General features: G+C 48.1%; 1 protein-coding gene and 1 long non-coding RNA gene across 2 annotated transcripts in view; one reads left to right on the top strand and one right to left on the bottom strand.

The window, feature by feature from the left end:
* LOC135550455 (fibroblast growth factor 11-like) overlaps window positions 1–23,676 on the bottom strand; it is a 53,087-nt gene that overhangs the window by 8,408 nt on the left and 21,003 nt on the right. Inside the window, exons 2-3 of the mRNA XM_064981252.1 lie at window positions 4,719–4,826; window positions 2,644–2,747 (exon numbers count right to left, since the gene is read on the bottom strand). Coding sequence (XP_064837324.1) covers window positions 2,644–2,747; window positions 4,719–4,826 — 212 coding nt within the window. The remainder of the gene's footprint in view (window positions 1–2,643; window positions 2,748–4,718; window positions 4,827–23,676) is intronic.
* The window catches only part of LOC135550456 (uncharacterized), a 29,052-nt gene that overhangs the window by 2,577 nt on the left and 2,799 nt on the right, over window positions 1–23,676 (top strand). The gene's annotated exons all lie outside the window — the stretch shown is intronic.

Raw genomic sequence — 23,676 nt, 5'->3', positions numbered from 1 at the left:
CCTTTCCTGTTTTTTCCAACTCTCTCCTGTTCTCTCTCTCTCCCCCATTGTGATGGAGGTGATGCTATCTGGACGGCTGTGTTGTCCTGCATCTCAATGCAGCCCTCACAGGAGAAGACTGGACGACAAAGCCATTCATCAGGAAAGGTCTCTCTCTCACTCACTCACTCACTCACTCACTCACTCACTCACTCACTCACTCACTCACTCACTCATAGATATTACAGTGATTTACATGTATAACCTCACAAGCAATTAAACGCAGACAATAGAAATTACTCATACAAGCACAGACACAAACACAATTATCCACTCAAATATACATAACCGCATGTGTAAAACTTGCCCACACACACACATCAACCACTACACAAATGTGCTGAACATATATTACATCATAGACATTATAATTGAAGGTATGCATATGTACATCAACACACCCATGAAATACGCAATCACCGCGGTTCATTTCAGAGGCCTGATTGACATGCATTGGAACTGCATCTGTGAAATCTAGTCTCTCAATTGCCTCTTCCCATCCACCATCTCTCTGTCTTTCTCGCACACACACACACACACACACACACACACACACACACACACACACACACACACACACACTCACACACACACAATCAGCCCCCTTCTCTCACTCATCTCCCCCCTCTCATGGCCCAGGAGGGTTTTCCAGAGAACACAGATGATAAAATGGGTCAGGACAGCGCTGAGCACTATTTTTACCAGGACAGAAGCCATTTTCCTGGAGTCTCCTACAGGTATAGGGAAGCTGAGGCTCATGGCTGAGACAACAGAGCTGTGACATGGAGTTTCCCCTTGTCATGAGCTCCATACTGCCCTCCTGGGCTATGTGCTTCACTAGCCTGACAAAAGCTGTCTGATCACGCTTTTACTGCAATGCACAGCCTAATTGAAAAGAGGAGGACAAAGACTGACTGACTGGCTGACTGGCTGGCTGGCAGGCTGGCTGCCCTGCAGAGGTTTTCCCCAATGGCAGTGTCCTCTGTGTCTCTTGTTGTCACTCCCCTCAGCCTCTCACCCACACAGTCACAAAACAGAGTACATCACTGTTTCAAACATGCATCCGCTCTCACAAACAACAGCTTACCGGTGTGTGACTGTAACACACATCAAACACACAAGGTTACACATCCTCAGCATGATTCTATTCTAAGGGAAGACACTCTGTCTGTCTGCTTGAAGCCACATAGAAACGCCTCTGTGAGTTACCGAGGGGTTTTGACTGTGTTTCCTTTGAACCCGATGCTCCTATTGCCTCTGTACACACAGAGGCAATAGACAAACGCCTTCTCATTGCAGAATGTTAATCTTCAGCTCAGGGATGTTCTCTCTCTCTCACACTGACAGAGGTGTAGCTGTTACAACCTTACACCAACGCTCCAACGACTAACAAATGATTGTTCTCCGTGGCTCTCCCAACTTGAATGCGTCTGCCCTACGTGCACTGCACGCTGACAGACTTTATGTATGAAGTATCGCACGGTTACGCCCTGTGTTTTAAAAAATGAATTCTGTGACACACACACACACACACACACACACACACACAGTGAGATTGAGTGAATGTTCCACTACTCTGTTCCACTACTGTAATGCTATTGCTCTATGTCCTTTACAGTAGCACCAGACACAGTGTAGGTAATTGGTCACACTGCAGTGGCTAATCCCTTGTTATTATTCTGCTGTTTTTATGTTGTGTGGCAATCTAGACGCTCGGGGCACAGTAACCTTTCATCCTTAATCACACACAGAGCTTACGCCCTATTACCTAAGCTCGGTAAAGAGACTTAACGCTGAACAGTACATCCTCAGTACAGACGCTGTACTATAGCTGCATACTGTCCTCAACCCCCATAAAATTGTACATTGCAGATTCAAAGTTCTTTGTTTCTGGCCATTTTGAACCTGTAATCGAACTGAGAAATGCTGATGTTCCAGATTCTCAACTAGTCTAAAGAAGGCCAGTTCTATTGCTTCTTTAATCAGAACAACAGTTTTCAGCTGTGCTAACATAATTGCAAAAGGGTTTTCTAATGACCAATTAGCCTTTTAAAATGATCGTCAATAGTCATTTACAACATTAACAATGTCTACACTGTATTTCTGATCAATTTGATGTTATTTTAATGCACAAAAACAAAGACATTTCTAAGTGACCCCAATTTTATTTTTTACGGGGGGTGTATATTTCTAAGTGGCTCAACTGCACCGCTGAATCTAAGCCCATGGAACAGGATGTGCAACTCCAGATTGAAGTCCATTTCAGCACCATGGACAGCAAACAGATTCTCCTGGCACAGAGTTCAGCATCATGGGCAGAGACCAGATTCTCCTGGCACAGAGTTCAGCACCATGGACAGCAAAAACACAGACCGTAATTGAGGAGATTTCGCAACAGCAGTCCACTCCTGATATGGCTGTCCCAGCTGTTGCATGGTCATTATAACTGTCATTTAGAGAGCTAAAGCTTCACTGAGTATCTCTATTGCTGGCACTGGCCTATTGCCACACAGCCATTTCCCCCAGGTTTACTCAGAAACATTACTGTAAAAGACACATTGTCCAATGTTACTGGTTTATGTATTGTTGAGCATGTGGACTCACAGAGGTGTAGAGGTACCCATCGCTGTTCATGCCCAGGTAGAGCCCTGTCTTCGCCCCCTGGATCGCCACGATCCTCAGACCCACAGGAATCAAGTTGAACTGTGCTGCAGAGAGGCGGAAAGAGGGAGGGAGGAGAGAGAAACGTTAGAACATGAGACTGACATTAGACCGACCCAGAGAGCAGCAATCAACAGCTTCCTAGATTGTCTTCTATAGGAATGAACATGGCTGTTGTTTCACCTCTGAGTAACCCTACCAGGCACAAAGGTCACAACCTCACTGAGCCTAAGCCAGAGTGTCATGAGCGAGATATGGAGTGTTGTTGGAGTGAGGGGCTATCATCACGTCACCACAGGTTTGCCATACTTTTGCTCTACTCTGGGTGCAGCACCTCCCTGAATACAGCTAAGAGGACTGGTGAAACACAAAGGAATAGAACGAGAGCATATGAGAGAGACAGTGGGAGAAAACAAGGGAGAAAGAGAGCGTGAACAACAGAGAGGATGGAGTGACAAAAAGATGACAGAAATAGACGTCGGGAAGGGGCAGAGGCGGGAGGAAGGAAGGAAGAGAAAGGACAAGTCTATCCTCTATCTCTCTCGTCTCTTCTCACTCTCTCTGGGGCGTGCAGGGTTTCAGGGGTGTTACTGAGCTCTTCTACATAGAGACCAATGGAACCATCAGAACAGGACAACAGATTGGAAAGAGTAGAAGACAGATCGGGTGGAAAAGAGAAAGTCGAGATGAGAGAGATAAAGGAACAATTATTGCTTCCATGGATTTTAAATGTGCCAACTAAATATCCTTATCAAATCCACACCCATTCTGAAACCTAAACCCGATGCAATAAGAAGCACAGCGTCTTTGTCAACATGTGATTGTGTTGTCTATTTATTTGCAGACCTTGCTGTTTGTGAATGGGCATCTGGCTTTCCTAATCTCTAACTGTATTTGAATAAGATCTTTGTCAAATCCTCTTGTTGATTTTGTGTATTTTCACTGTTGGCAGTTTCTAAAGGCGCATTTGGGAATCAAATAAGATTAATATTGAAAGTCAATACAAGCATCCAATCCATATTATAAGTAAGTAAACAATTCAATGAAACAAAAGACCTGCAAAGCGAGGGATCCTTGAGGATGTCTCAAGTGGTTATTTATTTATCTGCTGAATAATAACTAAATTATTGTACAACGATGTCATGGTATATCAAGAAAGCAGGCATGTCTATAAGTCTCCAATGTGACCTTCCCATTCTCTGCCTCACCATGCTGTTGTCTTCTCCCTTCCCTTTTCATCACTCTGTGGTGTCATAGTCACCCTGCACCAAACCCTCTGACAACCTCCAGCTCAATCAAAGACCAGTCAATCTGTTCCACACGCTCCTCTCTGCTCTGCTCCTTACACACGCAGACAGCTGGGCCAGAGGAGGAGAGCTGAGGACAGACCCAGTCATCACACACCGCGCACACACACTCATCCCTCTCACTCCCCCTTCTCTCTTTCTGTTCCATTCTCTCCCTTCCATCTCTTTCTCTATTTCTTTGTTATTCTATTGCTGCATCTTTCTCTCTCTCTCTCTCTCTCTCTCTCTATTTCTCTACTTCTCCTTCTATCTTCTCTTGGCATGACCTCACTATATGAAGGATTTTATGGATGAGGGAGAAGTAAACAACAACACATAATATTTCAGTGTTTCAAATTGTGTGCTTAGTGTGGTGTTGTGTACCGTTGCCATGACCTGATCTGAGTTGGTGTTAATGAGGATTGGGTTGTGTGCTGAAGTTATTCCAGTCTACCAGGATACCAAAATCTAGTATCCACCTATTCTGGAAAAGCATAGGCTTCAGTACCTCAGCCACAGACCAATAGCCCTGATCAGCGGTTGTTGAATGAGCAATCAACTGGTGCCAGTGACCAGACACTGAGAGAAGTATACAATACCTGGCTACTAGCCAGACTGGCAGGCCATGTGCCAAAACACACACACAGATACCATACACACACACACACACACACACACACACACACACACACACACACACACACACACACACACACACACACACACACAGACAGAAGCTGCCTTCGTCCCTTGTGCCATCCATGGTGCCATCCGGCTGCATCTGCAGGTAGTATCCGTGCTGACTGTACAGCCTGGTAACGATGCCTTTCAACTGGGGCTCTGCAGAGGAAACAGTCAGCACAAAGCTTTATTAGACAGGGCCCATGGACAGGGACAGATAGAAGAGTCATGTAATAGTTATTTGGGGTTGAGAGGAACTTGGAGTTGAACAGAATGGGTTAATAGGAGATTGTCAGTTAGGGAGGTAGGAAAATACTAGTCTGAGTTAACAACACACAGCCAAATGTGTCTTTTAGAAGGGTATACAAATTGTTTAGTTGTCAGTGCAATGAATATTTGTCATCTAATAATTTGTCAGTAATATTTGTCATCTAATAATGATGAATAATAGTTGAATAAAAGTTGATGACAAAAATAGACAAACTGATGTCATGAACAGTGGCTGCTGGCTAGCTCTTGGAACTCGCCAGCACCTTATCGCTCTCTGCCCATTATCATTGTCGTTGGTATTTTAAGCAAAAGAGTTTGGGGTCATTGGAGGATTAAGTCAAATGAAAGAGAGCCTGTCTTCTGCTCCATGAAAGACACATTAGCATCACACATGTATTTGTGATGAGGAGGAGATGAGGAGGCATAAGATAACTGAACATTTAATGTGCAGGGTCCCTGCCGTCTACTTTGTGTTCATTTAAGAAACCGACAGATAACAAATCCTTACAGTTAGGAGACATGCAGCCACTGAGTCTGTTCCGGTTCACTCCTACAACCTTCCTCACTTTCCCTTTCCCTGCTCTGTGGTGCTCCTAGTTGACAGTCTGCCAGCAGGAGGCTGCAGGTGCTGTGGTGCCATGGCTTAATGCTCAGTCACTCTCAGTTAGAAAGAACAGCCTAGTCGGGCTAAGCTAGCGGGCCGCCTCTCATCCACAATGTAGCTTTAATGAGGGAGATGAAACATGGATGAGAGAGCAGTTTGTGAGAAACCCTCTGGAGGAATGGGGGTCAGATGTTAGTTCCCATGCCTCTAACCTCCTCCTACTCTGCCCTCTCCTCTCTCAGCCTCCCTGAGAGCCATTTGCTCGCAGGATCCCGATCGATACACAGAACCCAAGATTGGTCTCTCTCTCTGTGTGTGTATGTGTGTATGTGTGTGTGTGTGTACTCACAATGTGGGTATGTGATTTGAAGGGTTATTTCCCCATAGGAACAGAGTCAGGGTCTGTAACAATGTGACAGAGACTCTCATATTTACAACCATGTAGATACAAAACTCACACTTTCCCCCTCCCTCTAATATCTCTCCCTCTTTCTCTACTTCCCTTCCTTGCTTTCTCTCTCTCTCTCTCTCTCTCTCGCCCCATCTCTCTCTCTCTTTACCGTTCCCCATTGTCTCTCTCTTTACCGTTCCCCATTGTCTCTCTCTCTCTTTACCGTTCCCCATTGTCTCTCTCTCTCTCTCTCTTTACCGTTCCCCATTGTCTCTCTCTTTACCGTTCCCCATTGTCTCTCTCTTTACCGTTCCCCATTGTCTCTCTCTCTCTCTTTACCGTTCCCCATTGTCTCTCTCTCTCTTTACCGTTCCCCATTGTCTCTCTCTCTCTCTTTACCGTTCCCCATTGTCTCTCTCTCTCTTTACCGTTCCCCATTGTCTCTCTCTCTCTCTCTTTACCGTTCCCCATTGTCTCTCTCTCTCTTTACCGTTCCCCATTGTCTGTCTCTCTCTCTTTACCGTTCCCCATTGTCTCTCTCTCTCTCTTTGCCGCTCCCCATTGTCTCTCTTTATGGCCCCCATTCTCTCTCTCTTGGTCCCCATTCTCTCTCTCTCTTTATTGCCCCCATTCTCTCTCTCCCTCCCCATTGTCTCTCTGTCTCTTTATCGCCCCCATTGTCTCTCTCACTCTCTTTATCGCCCCCATTCTCTCTCTCTCTCTCTTTACCGCTCCCCATTGTCTCTCTCTCTTTATCGCCCCATTCTCTCTCTCTCTCTCCCCATTGTCTCTCTCTCTCTCTCGTCCCCATTCTCTCTCATATCCTTTGAGTTATGTGGGATTCATCCTACCCAATAACACCATACATCACCCAATCAGAGCAGGGAAGCCGTTCATTACATGTCCCTGCGGATGTCTGTGGGAGAGCAGGGAGACAAGGGATCTTAGAGAGAGAGATGGCAGTGTCATTTCATTAGGAAAGATGGCTGTATGTGCTGTTCAACAGACAGCTCATGCAAGACAGGGCTAATAAACACCACTGCTTGCTGTCTGTCTGGGCCAATACATCTGATGCTTCACTCCCACACTGAACAGGTCCCACTGTCTCAACATACTGTACAATACACACTCAGGCTGCTTAGAACAAATGGAAGACAAGAGCTAGGAGTTTTTCTTCAATTGTTTAAGCACAATTCTGATTACAGGGCCCGGTTTGTCAAAACACGACACACAATTAGCACAACCCTACACCAAAGTAGCACAACACTTCAGATCATTTGCAAAATGGAACACTTTCAAAACTATACACGACTTCATAAAAATTATATTTCGTTACCATACGAAACACACACATTTCATATGACTTCAATCTTTTTGAACCAGTTCCACACTGCTGTTGCCAACCTAAAACACTGTTAGCAAGTCTAATTGTCAGTGATTAGAGTGCTGTAAATGAAGTACACGGAGAAAGTGCAACTATACAAACACTACACAAGACCAATGCTGCAGACTGAGGAAAACATGTATTTCTCTCCATATACCCAAATCAGTCAACATGGAGAATCACAACAACACATGTCCTAGTTTTCATGCTACTACAGCAGTGTGCATAACACTGTTAGCTCAGCAAACAGACAAACGTAAACTACTGTATCCAGTACAGGTTACAATTACTGTAAATAATAACAAAACATAATCTGAAAAGAACTGACAATATTGTAGAGAAAATACTACAGTAAACATACTATACATTATCTCTTCGCCTAGCTGGATCTGGCCAGAGAATTTCATCAACATCACAAGCAATATCGTCATTAGCAAGACAACGCGGGAAGAACCGTCTTGAATGTCAAATCCATCCTTGCACAGCTGCGGCGTCGACTTGGTCACAGGCATCCTCCATGGCCTGAATGAGGGGTACCTGGGCCTGGGGCTGGAGATCGTAAACCTTCCTGGCCTGAATGAGGGGTACCTGAGCCTGGGGCTGGAGATCATAAACCTTCCTGGCCTGAATGAGGGGTACCTGAGCCTGGGGCTAGAGATCATAAACCTTCCTGGCCTGAATGAGGGGTACCTGAGCCTGGGGCTGGAGATCATAAACCTTCCTGGCCTGAATGAGGGGTACCTGAGCCTGGGGCTGGAGATCATAAACCTTCCTGGCCTGAATGAGGGGTACCTGAGCCTGGGACTGGAGATCATAAACCTTCCTGGCCTGAATGAGGGGTACCTGAGCCTGGGGCTGGAGATCATAAACCTTCCTGGCCTGAATGAGGGGTACCTGAGCCTGGGGCTGGAGATCATAAACCTTCCTGGCCTGAATGAGGGGTACCTGAGCCTGGGGCTGGAGATCATAAACCTTCCTGGCCTGAATGAGGGGTACCTGAGCCTGGGGCTGGAGATCATAAACCTCCATGGCCTGAATGAGGGGTACCTGAGCCTGGAGCTGGAGATCATAAACCTTCCTGGCCTGAATGAGGGGTACCTGAGCCTGGGGCTGGAGATCATAAACCTTCCTGGCCTGAATGAGGGGTACCTGAGCCTGGGGCTGGAGATCGTAAACCTTCCTGGCCTGAATGAGGGGTACCTGAGCCTGGGGCTGGAGATCATAAACCTTCCTGGCCTGAATGAGGGGTACCTGAGCCTGGGGCTGGAGATCATAAACCTTCCTGGCCTGAATGAGGGGTACCTGAGCCTGGGGCTGGAGATCATAAACCTTCCTGGCCTGAATGAGGGGTACCTGAGCCTGGGGCTGGAGATCATAAACCTTCCTGGCCTGAATGAGGGGTACCTGAGCCTGGGGCTGGAGATCATAAACCTTCCTGGCCTGAATGAGGGGTACCTGAGCCTGGGGCTGGAGATCATAAACCTTCCTGGCCTGAATGAGGGGTACCTGAGCCTGGGGCTGGAGATCATAAACCTTCCTGGCCTGAATGAGGGGTACCTGAGCCTGGGACTGGAGATCATAAACCTTCCTGGCCTGAATGAGGGGTACCTGAGCCTGGGGCTGGAGATCATAAACCTTCCTGGCCTGAATGAGGGTACCTGAGCCTGGGGCTGGAGATCATAAACCTTAAACCTTCCTGGCCTGAATGAGGGGTACCTGAGCCTGGGGCTGGAGATCATCAACCTTCCTGGCCTGAATGAGGGGTACCTGAGCCTGGGGCTGGAGATCATAAACCTTCCTGGCCTGAATGAGGGGTACCTGAGCCTGGGGCTGGAGATCGTAAACCTTCCTGGCCTGAATGAGGGGTACCTGAGCCTGGGGCTGGAGATCATAAACCTTCCTGGCCTGAATGAGGGGTACCTGAGCCTGGGGCTGGAGATCATAAACCTTCCTGGCCTGAATGAGGGGTACCTGAGCCTGGGGCTGGAGATCATAAACCTTCCACCGCCATGCAGAGAGAAACTCTTCGATAGGGTTTAGAAACAGAGAGTATGGTGGAAGGTATAGTACTGTCAACTGTGGATGGTGTTGAAACCAGTTCTGGACCCAAGCAGAGCGGTGGAATGACACATTTTCCCAGATGACCGTGTATTGCATCTGGTGCATTTCATTACCTGCTGTGACGATGTGGTGCAATCGGTCCAAAAATGCGAGAATGTGAGGTGTGTTGTAAGGGCCCATTTTGGCATGACAGAGGACAACCCCATGCTGTGAAATGGCAGTGCAAAGGGTGCTGTTACCCCCACGTTGCCCTGGGACATTGATTATAGCCCTGTGGCCAATGATATTTCTGCCTCTCCTTCTTGCTTTTGCGATGTTGAACCCTGCCTCATCAATATATATGAATGCATGCAGGATTTCCTCAGCATCCATCTGCAAAACTTTCACTGAAATACAGTGAAAGACAAGATTGTGTAGTTCAGGAAAGAACTACTATACAGTCAATGTAAAAAAGGCATGTGTGCAGTATGCAACATCACAGTGCTAAAGTGAACAATACAAACCTCCACATACTCATGCCGCAGCCGTTTGACCCTCTCTGAACTCCGCTCAAAAGGCACTCGATAAAGTTGTGTCATTTGAACCGGATGTCTCTTCAGGATGTGTGCCCGTGTTGACTGAGACCTGATGGACATTATTGATAATGAGATGGTCACCGATAATGTTGGCTTGTAGTTCTCGGAGCCTGATAGCATTATTGGCCAAAACCATGTTTATTATCTCTCTCTTGTTCTTGCGTGAATATGGGCCCCCTTCCTCCTTGTCGTTCCCGAGCCTCAATCCTATGCAGAGAATAATACATGTAACTTACTGTATAGTGTCACAGGAAGGGGTATCAGAAGTGCTGATATGGTGCTGACATAAGAGGCTGATTACTGTAACTGTAGACAGATCTTTTACCTGTTTTCCTGTCGAAAAGTCCTTATGACAGATGCCACTGTATTTCTGCTAAGATTTGGCTGAACTCTCAGTCCAGCCTCCCTCAGCTTCAATCCGTGGTTCACAACATGATCCACGAGTGTTGCACGAATGTCATTTGATAAGTTTTGTCCTCTTCTTTTTTGTGCACATTCTCCTCCTGCTTCAGGTATTCCTCTGGCTTGGGCCTCCTTCTCCTCCTCTACCTCCTTCTCCTCCTGTGTACTCCTCCTCTCACCCTTCTTCTGACTCCTTCCATTTTGGTTGAAGGCAGGTGAACCTACCGGCTGCATTTTTATAGTGCTTAAACCTGATTGGTGTGTCTACAATTGAGCAATTATGTGTTTGTGCACCTGATGGCTGTGTTTAACAACTTCTGGGGGGCAGTATTGAGTAGCTTGGATGAATAAGGTGCCTAAAGTAAACGGCCTGCTCCTCAATCTCATTTGCTAATATATGCATAGTATTATTAGTGTTGGATAGAAAACACTCCAAGGTTTCTAAAACTGTTTGAATGATGTCTGTGAGTATAACAGAATCCTGAGCAAAATCCTGAGTTGAAATCAAAACAGGAAGTGAGAAAACTGGGCTTTGTATGTATTTTTATTTTACCTTTATTTAACCAGTCAAGTCAGTTAAGAAAAAATTCTTATTTTCAATGACGGCCAAGGAACAGTGGGTTAACTGCCTGTTCATGGGCAGAACAACAGATTTGCACCTTGTCAGTGTGGGGGTTTGAACTTGCAACCTTCTGGCTACTAGTCCAACGCTCTAACCACTAGGCTACCCTGCCACCCCTGCTGTATTCATCAGAGTCCCCAATGAAATCCCCTTGAGATATTAATGATGTTGCACTGCCTAGGGGTTCCACTAGATGTCAACCAATAATAGAAATTGTAATGAGATTTCTATGGTGTTGTGGGAGTGAATGATAGCGGAATGCATCAGGTGTCTATCAAGCAGACATTTTCAACAAAATAAGGTATTTGGACATAAATAACAGATATTATCAAAACAAAACTAACATTTATTGTGGACCTGGGATTCCTGGAGTGCTTTCTGATGTAGATCAAAAGGTAAGGGAATATTTGCCATGTAATTTCTTGTTTATGTTGACACCATCGTTGTGGCTGTGGTGATTTTTACTTCTGAGCGCCGTCTCAGGTTATTGCATGGGTTTCTTTTTCCGTAAAGTTTTTTTGAAATCTGACACAGCGGTTGCATTAAGGAGAGGTATATCTATAATATACATTTATGATGAGTATTTCTGTTGAATCGATGTGGCTATGCAAAATCACTGGATGTTTTTGGAACTAGTGAATGTAACGCGCCAATGTAAACTCAGATTTTTTTATATAAATATGAACTTTATCAAACAAAACATACATGTATTATGTAACTTGAAGTCCTATGAGTGTCATCTGATGAAGATTATCAAAGGTTAGTGATTAATTCTCTCTATTTGTGCTTTTCTTTCCCTCTCTCTTTGGCTGGTAAAATTGGCTGTGTATTTTAGTGAGTTGTTGGTGACCTAACATAAACGTTTGTGCTGCTTTCCCCGTAAATCCTATTTGAAATCGGACACTGGTGGGATTAACAACAAGACCACATTGAAAACGGAGGAATTTTAATTATGAGATTTGTTCTTTTGAATATGGAGCCCTGCACTTTCACTGGTTGTCGTCATATCATCCCGTTAACGGGATTGCAGCCTTAAGAAGTTTAACAGATTGGCTCATAGGTGTGGTAATTTGACAGTCAGTGCTTCGGAATTGAAAGGAAGTGACATCATCAGGGTTTTGCAAATCACTGTGTGTAATGTTTTGCAAATAGTGTGAAGCTGACAATGTGCCTACAGTTGTGCAAATCTAGCCTTGTGTTTTGCTCCTTGAGTGTAAGGTTTTGCTAATTGTGGGAAAAGTTCAATTCTAGTGTGTAAGAAATCGTTAAAAAAAACACAAAAAAAACAAACCAGTCCTCATCACACCAGATATGTACCAGAGGGGAATAAAGAGCCACTGTGGCTTTTACCAACTCTAGCCATTAGGAAGTGCCACTGAGAATCTCCCAGGTGCCATTGGGGCTCTTGTGTTGCTCTGCTAACGCTCTGCATCGATCAATGGAAAAATCATTGCAGCTCTAGTAGCCTCTTTATACCATGAAACAAGTGAGACTGTGGCTTTGGGATGAGGAACAGCATAATATATTGCTACAAGGAAGTCAAGCCAGTTGGTGGAGAAGGCCAAAGGATGGTTTCATTTGTCACTGACTAGAGTTCTGTTCAATTCTTGGAAAGAAAGAAAGAGTAGCAATGTTCAGGGTTCACAGAAAGAACACAAGATAAGTTCATTAATACTCCACATTCGCATTCCAAAATAATACACGCTCACAGCTGTAATACACATACTGCGCAAGCGGCAGGACTTCAGGTTTCTAATTTTCCAGAATAAAATATAAATCTTTCACTATGTTCAGACAACATAATATGGCAACACTATTTGATATGGCAACAATATGTGACTATGCAGATATACTAATCACGATATTTCTCATTGATTGTCTGCGAAATTTAAATCTAACCTTAATTTGCATGAGACAAAGATCACTTAATCAATAGTTACTGCTCCAGTATTCTATGGTTCCACTGGTGCCAATGACATTCATAGTGCCACCAACTGACTTTATATTCACACAGCTTCTACGGACAAATACACAAGGTTTACATACCAAATTTCATGGCCTCATGTCAATGGGTTCAGTTCTTATAGCCCTGGTGTGATATGGTACCATCTAGTGGTGTAGAGTGGCCGACTTTGAATGCAGAAACTAATCATTCTCAAATTCATTAGAGGATAATTAATTGAGTTTATATACCAAATCTGGAGCCAATCTGACTCATGGTTCATGAGAAGATATTTTAAGCATTTTTATCATTAGCATATGTGCTAACATGCATCTATAGGTACATTGCGGCCATATTTGTCTCAAAACCAGTAAAGACTGGTGTAATAAGTCTAAATACCAAATCTGGAGTGAATGTGCCATATGGTTCATGAGATGATGATTGCAGATGATTTTGAGCATTAGAGTTATATATTGCAAAGAATACCTGTTATAGTTCCCTTGTTTTTCTAGATATCAATAGCACATTCAGTGAGGTTCATCTTAGGGACGTCCAGGACGGTGATGACCAGTTGAGGTGATAGGCTATTGCGGGGTGGATTTAAAGTGTAAAATGTGATTTGGTGATAACAAAAGGTTTAAGATGGAGGAAAATCTGTCCTGACGGATGTTATGGACACATTTGTTCAGCACGAGGAAAGACACTGACGTACAAAGATCAGAGTCTCCTGGTCAAACAGATTACAAAAAAGGGACCAATCTTTGTTATTTGAGCATGTCAAGGAAAAAACATATATAAGAACACATCCTTGCTGTGACCCCCAAATGTAAATAGAATAAAAAGACAGCCAGAATGAAAAATCACTGGAGAGAGGCAGATAGTTAGTGCTAGAAAAAGAGAGAGAGAGAGCTCTCCCAGCGGAGCTCTTAACTGGGCAGCAGAGAGAGAGACATGATTGTTGGGGAGGCTGTGTCGGGCTGAGCTTTCAATCCCAGGCAAGCCTGTTACAGATGGCCATTATGTCACAACTCACTCTTCCCCAGAGCAGAGCAACCCTGGAGAGTCACTAGAGGCGAGAGGGTGTGACTGGGAGGCAGCAGGACCAGAGGAGGGAGGGGATGGCTGGGAGGCAGCAGGACCAGAGGGGAGAGGGGATGGCTGGGAGGCAGCAGGACCAGAGGGGAGAGGGGATGGCTGGGAGGCAGCAGGACCAGAGGAGGGAGGGGATGGCTGGGAGGCAGCAGGACCAGAGGGGTGAGGGGATGGCTGGGAGGCAGCAGGACCAGAGGGGAGAGGGGATGGCTGGGAGGCAGCAGGACCAGAGGGGAGAGGGGATGGCTGGGAGGCAGCAGGACCAGATGGCTGGGAGGGAGGGGGGATGGCTGGGAGGCAGCAGGACCAGAGGAGGGAGGGGGGATGGCTGGGAGGCAGCAGGACCAGAGGGGAGAGGGGATGGCTGGGAGGCAGCAGGACCAGAGGGGAGAGGGGATGGCTGGGAGGCAGCAGGACCAGAGGGGAGAGGGGATGGCTGGGAGGCAGCAGGGCCTGGGAGGCAGCAGGACCAGAGCAGGGGAGGGGATGGCTGGGAGGCAGCAGGACCAGAGGGGAGAGGGGATGGCTGGGAGGCAGCAGGACCAGAGGAGGGAGGGGATGGCTGGGAGGCAGCAGGACCAGAGGGGAGAGGGGATGGCTGGGAGGCAGCAGGACCAGAGGGGAGAGGGGATGGCTGGGAGGCAGCAGGACCAGAGGGGAGAGGGGATGGCTGGGAGGCAGCAGGGCCAGAGGGGAGAGGGGATGGCTGGGAGGCAGCAGGACCAGAGGAGGGAGGGGATGGCTGGGAGGCAGCAGGACCAGAGGCAGGGCCAGAGGGGATGGCTGGGAGGCAGCAGGACCAGAGGGGAGAGGGGATGGCTGGGAGGCAGCAGGGCCAGAGGGGAGAGGGGATGGCTGGGAGGCAGCAGGGCCAGAGGGGAGGGGATGGCTGGGAGGCAGGACCAGGGATGGCTGGGGGAGCAGGGAGGCAGCAGGACCAGAGGAGGGAGGGGATGGCTGGGAGGCAGCAGGGCAAGAGGAGGGAGGGGATGGCTGGGAGGCAGCAGGGCCAGAGGGGATGGCTGGGAGGCAGCAGGACCAGAGGATGGGGGGGATGGCTGGGAGGCAGCAGGACCAGAGGAGAGGGGATGGCTGGGAGGCAGCAGGACCAGAGGATGGCTGGGAGGGGTGACTGGGAGGCAGCAGGACCAGAGGAGGGAGGGGATGGCTGGGAGGCAGCAGGACCAGAGGAGAGGGAGGGGATGGCTGGGAGGCAGCAGGGCAAGAGGATGGCTGGGAGGCAGCAGGGAGGGGATGGCTGGGAGGCAGCAGGGCCAGAGGGGATGGCTGGGAGGCAGCAGGACCAGAGGAGCAGGGAGAGGGGATGGCTGGGAGGCAGCAGGGCCAGAGGATGGCTGGGGAGCAGGGGATGGCTGGGGAGGCAGCAGGACCAGAGGAGGGAGGGGATGGCTGGGAGGCAGCAGGGCAAGAGGGGAGGGGATGGCTGGGAGGCAGCAGGGCCAGAGGGGATGGCTGGGAGGCAGCAGGACCAGAGGATGGCTGGGAGGCAGGCCAGAGGGGATGGCTGGGAGGCAGCAGGACCAGAGGAGGGAGGGGATGGCTGGGAGGCAGCAGGGCCAGAGGGGAGAGGGGATGGCTGGGAGGCAGCAGGACCAGAGGGGAGAGGGATGCTGGGAGGCTGGGAGGCAGCAGGACCAGAGGGCTGGGAGGCAGAGGGGATGGCTGGGAGGCAGCAGGGCCAGATTCCTGGGGGAGAGGGGATGGCTGGGAGGCAGCAGGACCAGAGGGGGATGGCTGGGAGGCAGCAGGGCCAGAGGGGAGAGGGGATGGCTGGGAGGCAGCAGGACCAGAGGGGAGAGGGGATGGCTGGGAGGCAGAGGGCCAGAGGGGAGAGGGGATGGCTGGGAGGCAGCAGGACCAGAGGGGATGGCTGGGAGGCAGCAGGGCCAGAGGGGGGGAGAGCAGGGGATGGCTGGGAGGCAGCAGGGCCAGAGGGGATGGCTGGGAGGCAGCAGGGCCAGAGGGGATGGCTGGGAGGCAGCAGGGCCAGAGGGGATGGCTGGGAGGCAGCAGGGCCATTCCTGGGAGGGGGAGAGGGGATTCCTGGGAGGCAGTAGGACCAGAGGGGATGGCTAGGACCAGAGGGAGAGGGGATGGCTAGGACCAGCGGGGAGAGGGGATGGCAGTAGGACCAGCGGGGAGAGGGGATGGCAGTAGGACCAGCGGGGAGAGGGGATGGCAGTAGGACCAGAGGGGAGCTGGGGGATGGCTGGGAGGCAGCAGGCCAGAGGGGATGGCTGGGAGGCAGCAGGACCAGAGGGGAGAGGGGATGGCAGGGTAGATTCCTGGGACCAGAGGGGAGAGGGGATGGAGTAGGACCAGAGGGGAGAGTGGATGGCTGGGAGGCAGCAGGACCAGAGGGGATGGCGGCAGGAGAGGGGATGGCTGGGAGGCAGCAGGACCAGGGGGAGAGGGGATGGCAGTAGGACCAGAGGGGAGAGGGGATGGCTGGGAGGCAGCAGGACCAGAGGGGGGATGGGAGGCAGTAGGACCAGGGGGAGAGGGGATGGCAGTAGGACCAGAGGGGAGAGGGGATGGCAGTAGGGAGGCAGCAGACCAGAGGGGATGGCTGGGAGGCAGCAGGACCAGGGGGAAGAGGGGAGGCAGAAGGACATTTCCCAGACAGACTGAGGCTGGCATGTCAACGCATATGCCCACAGTTTAACTGTTCAGTTTATAGTTCTTAGTTGATCTCAGTGCAGGCACACATGCTATTTTCCAAATGACCGTCTACCTATAATGTTTACCAAAATGGTTCCCTCAAGCTAGTTAGCCGTTTTACAAGCTCCCCTCAATACTCCATCCATGGCTGTCTCACGAAGACATATGCGTGCAAACACATTTGAATGGGCACAATGACATTGATGTGAATGTCAACCAGACAGCGGACTATATAGTGCAGAATCATAACACTGACTCCTTGTACTCCATGTCACAGGATTCTGCAGCCATGCATTACATTACCATGAACACATGAACTTCTCTCTCTTTCATACACACATACACGGACGCCAGAGGAGGCTGCTGAGGGGAGAACGGCTCATAATAATGGCTAGAATGGAGTGAATGGAATGGTATCAAACACATGGAAACCAGGTGTTTGATGTGTTCGATACCATTTATCATGTGTTCCACTCCTATGAGCCCATCCTCCCCAATTAAGGTGCCACCGGCCACCTGTGACACACCTGCTTTTTTATCCTAGTTAATGATCTGGTAGCAATACGGGTAGGGGTGACAACCTCAGTACCACAGCAAACATGTTACACTCTCATCACTGTAACAGATCCATGCTCATTTCATTCATCAGATCATCATTCATCAGTAACACACACACCGTACCCTCTACCCACAATATTCTCCTTTTACCCCTGGCTCTGTCTAATTTAATCTCATGCATCAACACCCTTTAATTAATATGATTGGCTGAGGGATTTTCTTGCTGTTTCCTTTTGTTTCCTTCTCACTGCTGTCACCCACAATGTGAGCCAATTAACCCACCTCCCTTGTTGGCACCTCATATGCTGAGCCATCACTATTGCATCACTATTCCAGTCCAGGGTGAGGGCAGTTCTACAGAGCATGTGCCATCATCAACCATGGATGCCAGTCAGTGGAACCCTTTTGTGTGTGTGGGCACGTGTGTGAGTATGTGTGTGTTTGTGTCTTTGTGTTCGTGTCTTTGTATGTGTGTGTTGGTGTGCGTGTGTGTGCGCTTGTATGAGTGCATGTGTGTATGTGGTGTGTGTGTGTCTTTGTGTGTGTGCCTGTGTATATGTTAGTGAGTGTGTCTGCAATGCTCTGTTAGTCTATTGCTCCCTGGGAACTGTAGCTTGCTGGGGTTATCTGTGACTTACCTCATCTTGATAAGTGTGGAGACTAATCACAAGCACTGCTTGACTGAGCAGCCAAGGGCATTTCTCATTCTGCTCTGTGACCGGGCTAAACTACAGGGGCTTCCCTCTCCTTTCATTAGAAGGACTCTCTGCCTCTCCCCTCCCCTCTTGTCATTTGTCCTCGCTCTCTGCCTTCCTCTTTCAACCAGATTGTGAGGGAATTGTATGTGTGCGTGTGAGAGCGAGAGAGAGAGAACAGTTTGTCTCTGGTGGTGTTCAATCCCTCCAAACAGAGCCATGAATTCTGGAGTATCGCTAGTAATTATCGATGCTACGTGGGATGCGGAGAGAGAGAGATAGAAAGAGAGCAAGAGATAATAGGGAGGCAGGGATGAGGATAGACAAGAAGCTGAAAGATAGAGGAGGAGGAGAGGATGCGGATGTGATATGAGGAAGGTTGAAACATTAGAAGGAAGAGAACAGAAAAGAGGTACATTGGGTAAATCATGCAGTAGTAGCGTGAGAAGGGTGTTTAATGACCTCTTCATCTTCCAATCAAACACTACTCTCTCACTTTCAATTATACCACGGTAAAACGGTTACCCATGTCAAACACCCAGCAGCCAGCCAGCCAGGCGAGAGTTACTGCTACTTATTAATGACATTGATAAGGACATGTCAAACACCCAGCAGCCAGCCAGCCAGGCGAGAGTTACTGCTACTTATTAATGACATTGACAAGGACATGTCAAACACCCAGCAGCCAGCCAGCCAGGCGAGAGTTACTGCTACTTATTAATGACATTGACAAGGACATGTCAAACACACAGCGACGCAAATAGAGCTCCCACTGACTGATTCCCTAGTTGACACACATTAAACATTCACATATTTCATATCTGCCTCATTGGCATCATGACAGATCTGTGTCATTAGTAATTAGCAATATAGACTGTCTGAGGAGCTGTCAGCTCAGAAAGAAAGGGAGCACCATAGTGCGCCCCAAGGACTGCTCTTACTACAGTACCTCCATACACCGCAAGGACTGCTCTTACTACCTCTATACACCATGGTTTCTTCCCTCTTAGCTGCAGACTCCAAAGCCTCTGCCCTGCTTACTTGGAGGAATAAGGACCAGAGGCAGGTGAAGAAAACTAATGCAAAGCAGCAAGAGTGCTGTTCATCATCACACACACACTACTCACTCTCCCTTCAGTCCTATCCAACAGCTTCCCATGACCCTCAACTACCATGTCTTTCCCATGAACACACACACACACACACACACACACACACAAATCCCTTTTGGCCCGACAGTCTAGGGGGGATGGTAATGAGACCCGTAACATAACTCATACAAATTCTAATAGTGACAAAGTAAAAGTGAAAACGAAATAACTACGACAACTGAAATCTACCGTCAAACTCAGGGTTTATTAATAAACACACGGTAATGGGGGGAGCAGGAAAAGGGGCTGAGCTGGACCCAAGGAAAGAAACAATAAGTATTCAAAAACACCCCTAAGCTAGACTAGCCTACTTTAACAACAGCTAACTAACCAAAAATACAGTGAGTGGTCCGCCCAGTTCTACCTAGTGTATTTAACAAAGTTTACCTACGGGTAGTGTATGCCCATGGGCGACTTGTCTTGGTTCCCCCTTTTCCCACCAGCAAACAAACACCATAACCAAAAACAATACTCACAGGTGATGACAAAGTGCTATGGAGGTGCTCAAACAAAAGAGAGGTCAATACACAAAGAGAGAGTGAAACAGAGAGAGTGAAACAGAGAGAGTGAAACTGAGAGAGTGAAACAGACATGGCATTTACAGAGAAATTGAGCTCTACAGCAAACAACTGACAACTGACAGGGTTTTTAAACGAACGAAGGGAAAGGAACGGTGATTGGGTAGGAAACAGGAGGAGGTGTGTCTTCTGATTGATAATTGGTGACTGATTGGGAGTGATGATTTTCACCTGTGAGGGGAGAAGGAGAGAAAAGAAACACACACACAGGATACACACACAGGATACTTGTATCCGTAACACACACACACACACACACACACACACACACACACACACACACACACACACACACACACACACACACACACACACACACACACACACACACAAGTTCAGCCAGGCACCTCTGTTTGATTTACCAGAGAAGACAAACACTGTCCCATGAGGGTTCATCCTCACTGCAGAAAGAGGGGTTTCCTCCCCCTACAGCAGTGCACAGCGTGGCGTGCAAGGGGAATAATCTGTCAACTGGAGAACTGGGTCATGATGTTTAAACCAGAAGATCATTCTGATTGGCCAGTGTATATAGTAGATTATAAACTGGGTAGTTTGGGTTCTGGATGCTGATAGGCTAAAAAAGCATTCCAGCCGTGTGCATATCAGACAATATACCACGGGTATGACACAAACATGCTTGTTTACCATTCTATTTATGTTGGTAACCAGTTTAATAGCAGTAAGGCACCTCAGGGTTGTGCCTCACGTTGTGTCAAAGAATATCCCTTAGCCATGGTATATGTAAGCAATAAGGCCCGAGGAGGTGTGGTATATGGCCAATATACCACGGCTAAGGGCTGTTCTTAAACAAGACGCAACACGGAGTGCCTGGACACAGACCTTAGCCATGGTATATGTAAGCAATAAGGCCCGAGGAGGTGTGGTATATGGCCAATATACCACGGCTAAGGGCTGTTCTTAAGCACTACGCCGCACGGAGTGTCTGGACACAGACCTTAGCCGTGGTATATTGGCCGTACATCACAAACCCCTGAGGTGACTATAGACTGGTTACCAAGGTAATTAAAGTAAAAATAAATGTTTTGTCATACCCGTGGTATACTGTCTGATATACCACTCTGTCAGCCAATCAGCACTCAGGGCTCGAACCACCCAGTTTATAATTAAGCAATAAGGCATGAGAACTAATAAGGCATGAGAACCTGGTAATTATCGTGTGAATAATTCCTGACTAACAGCTGGACATAGAAAGAGCACATAGGTGTCAAACCCTAATATGTTTCACCTGTCTTCACCCCTCTGATATGTTTCACCTGTCTTCACCCCTCTGATGTGTTTCACCTCTCTTCACCCCTCTGATATGTTTCACCTGTCTTCACCCCTCTGATGTGTTTCACCTGTCTTGTCTCCTTACCCCTCCAGGTGTCGCCCATCTTCCCCATTATCCCCTGTTCATTTATACCTGTGTTCTCTGTTTGTCTGTTGCCAGTTTGTTTTGTCCATTCAAACCTACCAGCGTTTCCCCCCCTGCTCCTGTCCTGTCTAGAGTGCCTGTTTTCAAATTTTCCAGGTTGAGGTTTCTGCCTGCCCTGAACCTGCCTCACTACTCTGGATTATCGACCTTTGCCTGCCCTGACCCTGAGCTGCTGTCCTGTACCTTTGACTGCCAGTGTTAGATTTAATAAACTTCTGTTACTTTGACATTGTCTGCACCTGGGTCTTACCTTCAAACCTGTTAGTACGAATTGGCCATGACCAGCAGACCAGGTCAGCTGCGCAACGCCATCTCCTCCCAAGGAGCCACCATCGGGAGGCATGAGGAACTGCTTCGTGGCCTTATGGAGGGGGTCCAAACGTTGGCTGAATGCCATGATCGGGGATTGGACAAGTTGCTGGAGGAATTCCGCGGGTTGTCTGGGAGGCAGCTTACAACGGTGGTACATCGATCTCTCCACCTTCTCGGGAGCCCCGCTTACCCCCCCCCACTCAGCCCCTGGACGGGCGCTCTATAGGCCGGGTCACTCATAATACCACTCCCATCAACCTACGGGTGTCAGAGAATTACAGCGAGACTATTCAATTCATGCTCATCAAGTCTCCTCAGATTCCCATGGTTTTAGGATTCTCCTGGCTCCAATGACACAATCCCCTCATCAACTGGTCTACTGGTGCCATCATGGGCTGGAGTCCGTTCTGCCCCGGGATGTCTTCCTGGGGTCTCGGAAGGTGCCCCGGACCTCTCCTCCATCCAGCATAGTACCAGGACCTTCCCACATCTCCCTGGACTTTGTCATGGCTCTTCCCCCATCTGATGGCAATACCGCCATCCTGACTGTTGTGGATCGGTTTTCCAAAGTCGCCCACTTCATTCCTCTCCCCAAACTACCCTCTGCCACGGAGACGGCACAGCTCATGGTACATCACGTCTTCCGGATCCATAGACTACCGGTCGACATGGCCTCTCATCTCAGTTCTGGGAGGCGTTCCGCACCCTCATTGGGTCATCTGCCAGCCTGTCCTCTGGAAATTGATCCACTGGCCTACAAAGGGGGGACAGGCAGCCAGTTGCCCATTCCTGGTTTAGACAAACCCCAACTTTTGCAAATGCTAGCCTAATAGCATGGGGAAATATTGTCTAGATACTTTCGTTTTACCTAATTTCTACCAGCATGTCACATGTGCAAACAAAGGAAGAAAACTCTAGACCACCTTTACTCCACACATAGAGATGTATACCAAGCTCTCCCCCACCTTCCATTTGGCAAATCTGACCATAATTCTATCCTCCTATTTCGTGTTAACAAGCAAACACTAAGGCAGGAAGTACCAGTGACTTGCTAGCACAGACTGGAATATGTTCCGGGGTTCATCAAATGGCATTGAAGAGTATACCACCTCAGTCATCGGCTTCATCAATAAGTGCATTGACAACGTTATCTCACAGTGGCCGTATGTATATATTCCAACCAGAAGCCATGGATTACATCCTCATCGAGCTAAATACTAGAGCTGCCGGTTTCAAGGAGTGGGACACTGATCCAGACACTTATAAGAAATCCTGCTATGCCCTCAGACAAACCACCAAACAAGCAAAGTGTTAATACAAGATTAAGATTGAATCCTTCTACACCGGCTCTGACATTCATCGGATGTGGCAGGGCTTGAAAACTATTACGGACTACAAAGGGGAAACCCAGCCGCGAGCTGCGCAGTGACAGGATCCTACCTGATGAGTTAAATGTTCGTTTCGAGGCAAGCAACACTGAAGCTTGCATGAGAGCACCAGCTGTTCTGGATGCCTGTGTGATAACGCTCTTGGTAGCTGGTACTCCCCGTTCACCCACAACTGCGTGGCCAAACATGACTCCAACACCATCATTAAGTTTGCAGATGACACAACAGTGGTAGGCCTGATCACCGACAACAATGAAACCGCCTATAGGGAGGAGGTTAGAGACCTGGTAGTGTGGTGCCAGGTCAACAACTTCTCCCTTAATGTGAGCAAGACAAAGGAGCTGATCGTGAAACCAGTGGAGGCTCCTCAGAGGAGGAAGGGGAGGACTATCCTCCTCAGTGAAATTTCATAAAAATAAAAATTGTGAAACATTACATTTATCCTTTTTAGATAAAACTATGTTAAATACATTCATGCGTCACCAAATAATTTATTAAATAACATTTTTTTGCAATGAAGGTCTACAGTAACTTCAACAGCACTGTCTGGGGTAGCACCATGGTGCAGCCGGAGGACAGCTAGCTTCTGTCCTCCTCTGGCTACATTGACTTCATAACAAAACCTAGGAGGCTCGTAGGCCTCACCACCTTCCATAGACATACATGGTAATTATGAGCACTTCCGGAGGACATCCTACAACCAATCAAAGCTTTTGCAGTATGAATTGACATGGTGTCCATCCAATCCTAGAATTAGGATCAGAGAATGAACATGTTGAGCTGAATTGGGATTGTGCCACAGAGCATTATGGGTGTTATATGTGTTAAGAACCCCTTTCATTATCTGGGGTTTATGGAAAAGGTCGA

The sequence above is a fragment of the Oncorhynchus masou genome, chromosome 12 (assembly GCF_036934945.1).
Source record: "Oncorhynchus masou masou isolate Uvic2021 chromosome 12, UVic_Omas_1.1, whole genome shotgun sequence".
NCBI classification, from domain to species: domain Eukaryota; kingdom Metazoa; phylum Chordata; class Actinopteri; order Salmoniformes; family Salmonidae; genus Oncorhynchus; species Oncorhynchus masou.
The sequence above is the reverse complement of the archived record's forward strand: the minus strand, read 5'-3'. Positions and strand labels throughout refer to the sequence as shown.